Genomic DNA, 11590 nt, shown 5'->3' with positions numbered 1-11590 from the left:
GCTCTGCACCCGGGACGGGCCCCAGGCGCGCCTCCAGCCCAGCGCAGTCCACGCCGCCGGCCTGCACCGGGCGAGGCGCCCCCAGCCCGCACCCGAGGCGGGTTAGTGGCCCCCGCCCCCGGGGCGGTGCCGGGAACACGCGGCGCCTCCGGCGGTCACGTGGGGGCCGCTCCGCCGGGCGGCGCTGCTGCTTCCCGATCGCACCCTCCCAGTGCCGGGGACGCGGCGTTCGTGCTCCCGCCGGAGCCTGGGGAAGCGGAGAGCAGGAGGCGGCCCGGCCCTGCGTCCACAGGATGCCCGCCGCGGAGCCGGGCGCCGCCGTTCTCGTGGAGCAGGCGGAGGCGACGACGCTGCGGGCCGCGGGGCCACGGCGGCAAGGGTAGCGGGGCTGGAGTTGGCCCCGAGGCGCCGAAGGCGGGCGGAGTGGGAGGAGGAGCGGCAGGCATCCTCCGCGGCGCGGCGGGCGGGCGGCGGCCCTGCTGCCCCGGCGCGCCCCTGGCCCGGGAGCCCGGAGAATGCGAGCTGCGCTCCCCGCCGGCTGCCGCCTCCCCCCGCGCTGTGCGCCCGGCGACCCCCGGAGCTGCTCGCGTCGCCGCCGCCCCCCAGCTGCGGGCGCCCGGCCGCTGGCTGCGCTAGGACCCGCCGCCGCCGGTCGCCGAGGGCTGGTAGGAAGGGAGGAGCGGGAGCGAAAGGGCCCCGGACTCTGGCGCCCGCCGGGGCGCAGCGCGGCATGTAGCTGCGGGCTCCCGCGCGAGGGTGTCGGCCCGGCCCCGCCATGGCTGGGACGGACAGCGGGAACCTGAAGACGGTGAGGCTGTGGCGGGACGCCGCCCTGCGCGCCAGGAAGCTGCGGAGCAACCTGCGGCAGCTCAGCCTCAGCGCGGCCGGGGGCTGCCCGGGGACCGACCAGCTCGACTCTCCCGACGCGCCCCAGCTTGTGCTGCCGGCCAACATCGGGGACATTGAGGTGCTGAACCTGGGGAACAACGGCCTGGAGGAGGTGCCCGACGGGCTGGGCTCGGCGCTGGGCAGCCTCCGCGTCCTGGTCCTGCGCCGGAACCGCTTCGCCCGGCTGCCCCCAGCGGTGGCCGAGCTGGGCCATCACCTAACCGAGCTGGACGTGAGCCACAACCGGCTGAGCGTCCTAAGCGCCGAGGTGGTGAGCGCCCTGCGCGAGCTGAGGAAGCTCAACCTCAGCCACAACCAGCTGCCCGCCCTGCCCGCCCAGCTGGGTGCGCTGGTCCACCTGGAGGAGCTGGACGTCAGCTTTAACCGCCTGGCGCACCTGCCCGACTCCCTCTCCTGCCTCTCCCGCCTGCGCACCCTCGACGTGGACCACAACCAGCTCACGGCTTTTCCGTGGCAGCTGCTGCAGCTGGCGGCCCTGGAGGAGCTCGACGTGTCCAGCAACCGGCTGCGGGGCCTACCTGAGGATATCAGTGCCCTGCGTGCCCTCAAGATCCTCTGGCTGAGCGGGACCGAGCTTGGCACCCTGCCCAGCGGCTTCTGCGAGCTGGCCAGCCTGGAGAGCCTCATGCTGGACAACAACGGGCTGCAGGCTTTACCCGCCCAGTTCAGCCGCCTGCAGCGACTCAAGATGCTCAACCTCTCTTCCAACCTCTTGGAGGAGTTCCCTGCCGCGCTGCTGCCCCTGGCTGGTCTGGAGGAGCTCTACCTTAGTCGCAACCAGCTCACTTCCGTGCCGTCCCTGATCTCGGGCCTGGGCCGTCTTCTCACCCTGTGGCTGGATAATAACCGGCTCCGCTACCTGCCTGACTCCATCGTGGAGCTCACGGGCCTGGAGGAGCTGGTCCTGCAGGGGAACCAGATCGCTGTGCTGCCAGACAACTTTGGCCGGCTCTCCCGGGTGGGCCTGTGGAAGATCAGGGACAACCCGCTGATCCAGCCCCCCTACGAGGTCTGTATGAAGGGGATCCCCTACATCGCAGCTTACCAGAAGGAGCTGGCTCATTCCCAGCCGGCGGTCCAGCCCCGCCTCAAGCTGCTCCTGATGGGCCATAAAGCTGCAGGAAAGACCCTGCTCCGTCGCTGCCTCACCGAGGACAGAGTGGAGGGGAACCAAGGAGGAGGGGACAAGGAGAAGAGCCACCCGCCTTCACCTCCTCCCGTGAGCAAGGGCATCGAGGTGACCAGCTGGACAGCGGATGCCTCCCGGGGCCTGCGGTTCATCGTGTATGACTTAGCTGGGGATGACAGTTATGAGGTGATTCAGCCCTTCTTCCTCTCCCCGGGGGCCCTTTATGTGCTGGTGGTGAACTTGGCCACCTATGAGCCGCTCCGCTTTCCCACCACCGTGGGCTCCTTCCTGCATCGGGTAGGGGCCCGGGTGCCTCACGCCGTGGTGTGCGTTGTGGGCACGCACGCCGACCTCTGCGGGGAGCAGGAGCTGGAGGAGAAGTGTCTGGACATCCACCGCCAGATCGCCCTGCAGGAGAAGCATGACGCTGAGGGGCTGAGCCGGCTGGCCCAGGTGGTGGATGAGGCACTGGCCCGGGACTTTGAGCTCCGCTCCGCCAGCCCCCATGCAGCCTACTACGGTGTGTCCGACAAGAACCTTCGGCGGCGCAAGGCCCACTTTCAGTACCTGCTCAACCACCGGCTGCAGATCCTCTCCCCTGTGCTGCCCGTGAGCTGCAGGGACCCACGCCATATACAGCGCCTGCGGGACAAACTGCTCTCAGTGGCCGAGCACCGGGAAATCTTCCCCAACCTCCACAGAGTACTGCCTCGGTCCTGGCAGGTGCTGGAGGAGCTGCACTTCCAGCCCCCTCAGGCGCAGCGGCTCTGGCTCAGCTGGTGGGACTCGGCTCGCCTGGGCCTGCAGGCCGGCCTGACCGAGGACCGGCTGCAGAGCGCCCTCTCCTACCTGCACGAGAGCGGCAAGCTGCTCTACTTTGAGGACAGCCCGGCCCTCAAGGAGCACGTCTTCCACAACCTCTCCCGCCTCATCGACATCCTCAACGTCTTCTTCCAGAGGGATCCTTCCTTGCTGCTGCATAAACTGCTCCTGGGGACCAGCGGCGAGGGCGAGGCTGAGAGCCGGGGTGGAAGCTCCCCGCTGATGGCACCGCCCGCCCCAAGCCAGGATGCGCTCCGGGCCACCCAGCTCCATCATTATGTGGAAGGCTTTCTGCTGCATGGGCTCCTGCCGGCCCACGTCATCCGGCTGCTGCTGAAGCCTCACATCCAGGCTCAGCAGGACCTGCAGCTCCTGCTGGAGCTGCTGGAGAAGATGGGACTCTGTTACTGCCTCAACAAAGCCAAGGGCAAGCCTCTGAATGGGTCCACGGCCTGGTACAAGTTCCCGTGCTATGTGCAGAACGAGGTGCCCCACGCGGAGGCCTGGATTAACGGGACCAACCTGGCCGGGCAGTCCTTTGTGGCTGAGCAGTTGCAGATTGAATATAGTTTTCCCTTCACCTTTCCACCCAGTTTGTTTGCACGCTACAGCGTCCAGATCAACAGCCATGTGGTGCACAGGTCGGATGGCAAACTTCAGATCTTTGCATACAGAGGGAAAGTCCCTGTGGTGGTGAGTTACAGACCTGCCAAGGGGGTCCTGCAGCCGGACACCCTGTCCATTGCCAGCCACGCATCCTTACCGAACATATGGACGGCATGGCAAGCCATAACCCCCTTAGTAGAGGAACTGAATGTCCTACTTCAGGAATGGCCTGGACTGCACTACACTGTGCACATTCTTTGTTCTAAGTGCCTTAAGAGAGGGTCACCCAATCCACACGCTTTCCCAGGTAAGAGGGGAGAGGGATGTGTCTCCCTTGCGGTATGTTTTAAGATGCATTTTGGGAAGATATTTGTTTCTCCTTTGGCAGACTGTTTGCTTAACCTCACTGGCTCCCCAGGAAAGCTTTTCAAGGAAAATAGAGGGGGCTTTGGGGACAAGCAAAAGGCAGTAAGTGTGTTAGCTATATGAATACAGTCCCCAGTATCACGTATCATACTCTTCTAATAGAAAGACTCAAACTTTCAAAGTGGGTTCCAGTCAAAACATTTCGGATCTCCTTTTCCCTCTTCCCAATTCAGCCCGCCTTTCCTGGAAGGAAATTTCAGATGGTTGAACAGAAGATGAGTGGTATCTGATGCCGAGCCCCGGGCTATAATGCTTATTAGACACATGTCGAAGGGGTGCTCTGAGTTTGAGATGTCTAGTCTCATATTCTTTTGTTTAAGTTCAGAGTGTGACCATAATGCAGAAATTATTGCTCCTTTTTCTTGAGAAATTCCAGAGAAGAATGTTTCGTAATCGGGGTGAATGATGGATTAGTAAAGACGAAAGTGTCAGTCTGTAAGGCATGACTCAATCCTGGGATCACTGTTTCACCCACTGCACTCTAGGGTATGAAAGAGAGATTGCTGAAATCTCTAAGGGGAATTTTTTGGGTATTTCTGGGTAATTTTGTGCTTTACCAACATCTTAAGGCCCGGGTTTTGGTTAAGTGTTAGAGTGGAGCTTTATGGAGGTGCTTTGTAAGAGATGGAAGGGACAAGAAACTGACGCGAGTTTTTGGGTTTTTGTTGGTTTTTTTTCCTCTTTTGGGGAGTGTTTTCTAGCAGACTTTTTTTAAACTGTTTCAGGTGAGTGGGAGAATTCCAGGACTGGTAGGATTTTTCAAGCCTGGTTAATTGGTATCTAAGTGTCTATTTGGGAACGGGTTCATTTCTTCACCCTTTGGAACTCTTCTCTAAACAGCTCTGATTTTTGTGAAGCAGGCTTAGTTAACATTCCAAGTGTCCTAAGGACAAACCCAGTAACAGCATCACTGCCAGTTTCTCCCCTCGGTCCCCCACCTCTGGGTACATTGAGGGGGGTGATGAAATGGAAGACTGTATGCCACTGTCATCTTTGTCCTAGGCTGAATGCTGCTCGTAATAGTATCGGGAAGGAATTGGACACCAATATTTCCGAAGGTAACATCTCCCCGTTGCCCTAGATCTGGGCTGAGTTTAATTCATCAGCTGAAAAAAGCCACCATATCCAGTTACCAGTCAATTAAGCTGTCCATTCTGTATGATTATCTGGTGTCTCGTCACAGTTCGTGACTTGGTAGCCCTTTCAGTTTGTTTTATATTTGCCATTGTCTTTATTCATGAAAGCAAAATTCTTCTCTATTGTGCCACTAAATTGAAGAAAGTGGTTGAGAATTACATATTCACAGAGCATATTATTGAAGGAGCTACTTAAAGCCAGTTCTTAACACAAAGATGGAGCATTAATAAAACTGGTGTTATTAACAACAAAGGGGAACACATAGGTTATTGAACAAGTAAGGATCTGTGCAGAGGAATTCGAAGAACTTTGAAGAGTAAACAATGAGGCTGATTTTTTTTTTCTAATCTCAGCTCTTTATTTTTTAACAGTCATAAATTCCACAAACAAGCTGTCTCCAGATGCAGAGACAACCCTATTCTCTTGTTATTGTTTTGCCTTTTTGTCTTTCAAGGAGGTCACCTGGTTTGCGATCCAGGCTATAGGGAAGAGGTGGCTTTCTCAACGTAAAAAGCAATTAAATGATTGAAAATTGTCAAATTATCTTATGTAGTGAGTAGGAATAACTCATCAGCTGTTTTTATAATATGGACTGTAGGTTTCTGTCTTGTTCATGGTCAGAGAAAGAAATTATCTTTTTTGCTTCGTTCAGGATTGATTTCTGTCAAAAGCAGCAGAGGGTACAGAGTAGCGGGAAAAGATGATTATAGTACATTTATTACATTAAGAAGACAAAGAAAAAACCACATTTTCCTCTTTCATAATTTTCTGTGATAGCCATCATTTGTTAGTATTTGTCACAATTCTGAAAGATTTGAGAAGAGCTAAAATAATGAAAAGCTAGAAGGTGATGTAGGAACAAACGTATAACGTTCGGTGTTCAGTTAGTGAGGGCATACATTTAAAAATACGCTCAATGAGTCCCTGGATTATTAAAATATATTGTAACTCAGCAGAAACCTTTGAATCTCTTGGTAGCCTTTTGTTTCTTTAAGAAGTCATTTTGCTTTTTAGAGACATGAAAAAAGTTGGTTACTTAGTTTTACATTTTATTAAAGTGTCAGGTTTATCTTGTAAATTAGCAATTTTATATACAGTGGTGAAAAAACACTGTTAAATTTGTTTCAGCTTCAAGACATTAAGATTAAATAGGAAATTAAAGTGTCTCCTTTGATTTTATATGGAAGAAACAAAGTTGCATTATTATCTTAAAAAGTGTGTGTGTGTGTGTGTCTGTGTGTCTGTGTGTCTGTGTGTCTGTGTGAGAAGCCCATTTTGGCCCTGTGTCTGTTGATGGGACATTGAATTTTCTGGCCTGAGCTGCACTGAGGTAGTTGGCCTAGGGAAGTATAACGCTAGATTTCTCTGTTCTTATTTTGATTTACAAAAGAAATGCAATGTTTTGGAAATCCTTAGTCACCAGGCCACTTGTTTCGAAAAGTTCTTGTAAAAAAGATCTAAGCACTGTGTCAGAGAGGTCACCTGTTTGTTTCATTTGAGATAAATGGGTTGGGTGATCAGAGAGGCTTTCAGAAACTCAGAGAAGGCCCATGATGCAGCCTACATGTCAGGTGTGAGTCTTTATTACTTTCTGCAACTTTACTGCCAGCACCTGACAGCCAGGTTGCCTCCTCCTTAACGAGGGAACTCTGTGGAAAGTTCTTGGCCTTGAGTAAGTTTCTTCTTGCGGGATATTTATCTATGCTCTCGTTCTTTTCCACCAACATGACATCTAAACCAGGAGAGCTGACTGCTCCTGAGGTTGGATAATGTGTGGCCTACGGATGTAAGATGTGGAGGTAAGGACGGAGGTCCACAGCGAGATTCTAGTGCTTTGCTATTTCAGTATTTGAAAGGTTGCTGTGTGTTTTTAAATTGGAAGAGTGCATCTTGGTGAGTTGAACTTGGGCCGCGTGCGATTTTTCATGAAATATCCTACTCTCCAAATTATTCAAGGTCACTCTTAAGAATAATTAGAAAGCAACCCAGAGCAGTAGGCAGAGAATTGGTAGATGATCTTTTATATATTTGATCCCTTTCATTCACTCAGTTGCTCAGCACCCTGCCGCTTCTCCCTAGTCAAGTGCCTTTTGTCCTTGTTTAATTTCTTACACACTCTGTACCTCTCTGAAGCCCTCAGTGAATTTTGCCTTGTTCTGTAGCTGTTTGTGTAGGTCATAATATCTCTTTGATTAGCTTGTTCACTTGCTTCCTCCAAGCAGGAAACATGCCTGAGGCTTTGTGGCTTCTGTAAGAGCCTCTCAACTGTCTGCTGGATGACTGGTCTTTGTGAGAAATCTCTTTTTTGTTTTCTTTGGTAGTCACACACTCTGTCAGATTCCCAGGTGGTACTCTTGCAGTCATCTCGCTTTGTCCTGTGTCCCAGCTTCCCTCCCCCACACTTGTCCCTCTGGTGTTCTCATCGTCACTGTATTACTGGCCTTGCCCTTGAATGGGCCCTTCACTTTGACCACTGAAGCAAAGCAAAATTCTTGCCTTGTTCTATCTCAGTTTTAGAGTTCCTGGAATTTGAGCATGACCTAGTTGCTTAGATTGAATTAGTCATTGTTTTTAATTTTGCAAAGGTTATTAAATATCTTTCTGGTTTGGCTTTATTAATACTGACGCTGCTCGGCTTTTGTTTTTGTGGAGAGTCCTCTTTGAACTCTCGGGCTTTGTTTCATAGAAACATCAAAACCTTCATCATGCAGTGGATGAAAGAAACTCCCTGCGTAACAGAATTCAAAGACTTGAAAGGCCTTTGGAGTGTTCAAATTGTTTTGAGTATTAGGTGCCTCTTCTTTAAACTCTAGAATAAACTCTCAAGTCCATCCCTGCACAAGTTTAGAATTTCCTAGAGAAAGTATTTTTTAATTTGTTAACAGACATTTTGTGTGGTCCTCTGCCACCTGCTCGTCTCATCCTCCAGGAAACCTCACCTATTTTAGTTCTTACTCATTTTCTTCATCTGAACACCTAGAACACGTATAGGGTGTACTTCACAGGGTTGTTTTGAGCATTAGGTGAGAGACTGTGTCGGGGAAAGCAGTACCCCCCGTGTCTGGAGGAAGTGAGGGTGGGGATGGCTGATATGGGAGTGAGCATTTCTGGTTGATTTCTCCCTTCACCCACCAACTTGCTTCTCTCTATGGGAGGCTGTTTTGATTAAGGATCTGACCATCCATCCATCAGGGAGCTTTTTTTTTTTTTAAAAACGCAGGGGACCAGTAGTGCTGGTCTCATCTCTTGCCCTCTGTTGTCTGCTGCAGCCCAGGCCCTTCGGGGCTGGAGAGGAGAGTTGTTTGTGTTTCAGGCTCTGCTTGGGGCAGGCCCAGCCAGGTCTCTGTTCCCCTGGTTCAGCTGCTCTGATTGCAAAACCAGGTGTCAGGTTGCTGTCAGGTTTACCGTCCTCTGGGGGCCGGCTACCTTCACTTCAGTGGGGAGGGCTGTGGAGGCCTCATTTTGGCCTGCCTTCCACAAACCTGCTCTGGCACTCGTGAAGCTGACCCTCGGATCCCCATTTAGTGCCTCGAGTCTGCATGGCCTGTAGAACCCAGAGTGATTGACAGACATCTCAGACAGCCACAGCATACGTACGATGACGTGTCTTTCTTGAACCACCAAGACCCTCTCCGTGAAAGGTGTGGCAGTTTGCTCTGCGGTTGTACCCTCACTTCTCTGAGTTCTGATGTCTCATGTGACGGCACACCGCGCCCTGGACGGTGCCTGGCACAGGGCCGAGCAGGTAGAAGGGATTCAAAGCGGATTGGTTATTTTTCAAGAACTCAAAAAATTCTAGTGTTTCTTAATTGATTCCTTGGCAGAGTGGTGTTTTTTAAGTTGCTTGTGATGTTTTTTATCTCAAAGTGTGTACTTTTTTTTTTTTTTTTGGTGGTACGCGGGCCTCTCACTGTTGTGGCCTCTCCCGTTGCGGAGCACAGGCTCCGGACGCGCAGGCTCAGCGGCCATGGCTCACGGGCCCAGCCGCTCCGCGGCATGTGGGATCTTCCCGGACCGGGGCACGAACCTGTGTCCCTTGCATCGGCAGGCGGACTCTCAACCACTGCGCCACCAGGGAAGCCCTCAAAGCGTGTACTTTAAGAGAAGCATGTATAATTTTCCCATGGGATTTTTCTGCCACATCAATCCCTGCCCTCTGTGTACATCCTCCTGACTCTTACAGAGATGGGGGAGGAGTGGGCGATGGGCAGCTTATCAGGATGAAGGTGAGTGAAGGGTGGAAGTTGGCTACAGAAAGCTTCCACCACCTGACATCACAGTCACTCTCCTTGAGGCAGTGGGCACTCCGCTCCCTCCTGTCTCATAGCTCTTTTTTTCTTTCCTTTTTCTTTTATTTTTTTGGGAATTTTTGAATTTTTTTTATACAGCAGGTTCTTATTTGTTACCCATTTTATACATATTGGTGTGTACATGTCAATCCCAATCTCCCAATTCATCACACCATACCCGCCTACCCCCCGCCCCCATTGTCCACTTTCCCCCCTTGGTGTCCATAGGTTTGTTCTCTACATCTGTGTCTCTATTTCTGGCCTGCAAACCGGTTCATCTGTACCATTTTTCTAGGTTCCACATATATGCGTTAATATACGATATTGGTTTTTTCTGAGTTACTTCACTCTGTATGACAGTCTCTAGATCCATCCACGTCTCAACAAATGACCCAATTTTGTTCGTTTTTATGGCTGAGTAGTATTCCATTGTATATATGTACCACATCTTCTTTATCCATTCATCTGTCGATGGGCATTTAGGTTGCTTCCATGACCTGGCTATTGTAAATAGTGCTTCAGTGAACATTGGGGTGCATGTGTCATTTTGAATTATGGTTTTCTCGGGGTATATGCCCAGTAGTGGGATTGCTGGATCATATGGTAATTGTAGTTTTAGTTTTTTAAGAAACCTCCATACTCTTCTCCGTAGTGGCTGTATCAATTTACATACCCCACCAACAGTGCAAGAGGGTTCCCTTTTCTCCACACCCTCTCCAACATTTGTTGTTTGTAGATTTTCTGATGATGCCCCTTCTAACTAGTGTGAGGTGATACCTCATTGTAGTTTTGATTTGCATTTCTCTAATAATTAGTGATGTTGAACAGTTTTTCATGTGCTTCTTGGCCATATGTATGTCTTCTGGAGAAATGTCTATTTAGGTGTTCTGCCCATTTTTGGATTGGATTGTTTGTCCTTTTAATATTGAGCTGCATGAGCTGTTTATATATTGTGGAGATTAATCCTTTGTCCATTGATTCGTTTGTAAATATTTTCTCCCATTCTGAGGGTTTTCTTTTCATCTTGTTTGTAGTTTCCTTTGCTTTGCAAAAGCTTTTAAGTTTCATTAGGTCCCATTTGTTTATTTTTGTTTTTATTTCCATTACTCGAGGTGGATCAAAAAAGACCTTGCTGCGATTTATGTCAGAGTGTTCTTCCTAAGTTTTCCTCTAAGAGTTTTATAGTGTCCAGTCTTACATTTAGGTCTCTAAACCATCTGGAGTTTATTTGTTTATGGTGTTAGGGAGTGTTCTAATTTCATTCTTTTACATGTAGCTGTCCAGTTTTCCCAGCACCACTTATTGAAGAAACTGTCTTTTCTCCACTGAATATCCTTGCCTCCTTTGTCATAGATTAGTTGACCATAGGTGCGTGGGTTTATCTCTGGGCTTTCTGTCCTCTTCCATTGATCTATATTTCTGTTTTTGTGCCAGCACCATATTGTGTTGATTACTGTAGCTTTGTAGTATAGTCGGAAGTCAGGGAGTCTGATTCCTCCAGCTCCATTTTTTTCCCTCAAGACTGCTTTGGCTATTCGGGGTCTTTTGTGTCTCCATACAAATTTTAAGATTTTTTTGTTCTAGCTCTGTGAAAAATGCCATTGGTAATTTATCTGTAGATTGCTTTGGGTAGTATAGTCATTTTCACAATATTGATTCTTCCAATCCAAGAACATGGTGTATCTCTCCATCTGTTTGTATCATCTTTATTTCATCAGTGTGTTATAGTTTTCTGCATACAGGTCTTTTGTCTCCCTAGGTAGGTTTATTCTTGGTATTTTATTCTTTTTGTTGCAATGGTAAATGGGAGTGTTTCCTTAATTTCTCTTTCAGATTTTTCTTCATTAGTGTATAGTAATGCAAGAGATTTCTGTGCATTAATTTTGTATCCTGCTACTTTACCAAATTCATTGATTAGCTCTAGTAGTTGTCTGGTGGCATCTTTAGGATTCTCTATGTATAGTTTCATGTCATCTGCAAACAGTGATAGTTTTACTTCTTTTCCAATTTGTATTCCTTTTATTTCTTTTTCTTCTTTGATTGCCGTGGCTAGGACTTCCAAAACTATGTTGAATAATAGTGGTGAGAGTGGACATCCTTGTCTTGTTCGTGATCTTAGAGGAAATGCATTCAGTTTTTTACCATTGAGAATGATGTTTGCTGTGGGTTTGTCATATATGGCCTTTATTATGTTGAGGTAGGTTCCCTCTATGCTCACTTTCTGGAGAGTTTTTATCATAAATGGGTGTTGAATTTTGTCAAAAGCTTTTTC

General features: G+C 49.9%; 1 protein-coding gene across 1 annotated transcript in view; it reads left to right on the top strand.

The window, feature by feature from the left end:
* Positions 1-557: 557 nt before the first annotated feature.
* MFHAS1 (multifunctional ROCO family signaling regulator 1) overlaps positions 558-11590 on the top strand; it is a 117408-nt gene continuing 106375 nt past the window's right edge. Inside the window, exon 1 of the mRNA XM_082863873.1 lies at positions 558-3773. Within this exon, the coding sequence (XP_082719999.1) occupies positions 776-3773 (2998 nt within the window). The 5' untranslated portion in view covers positions 558-775. The remainder of the gene's footprint in view (positions 3774-11590) is intronic.

This window comes from Leucopleurus acutus (genome assembly GCF_964270905.1).
Source record: "Leucopleurus acutus genome assembly, chromosome: 21".
Classification (NCBI taxonomy): domain Eukaryota; kingdom Metazoa; phylum Chordata; class Mammalia; order Artiodactyla; family Delphinidae; genus Leucopleurus; species Leucopleurus acutus.
The sequence above is the reverse complement of the archived record's forward strand: the minus strand, read 5'-3'. Positions and strand labels throughout refer to the sequence as shown.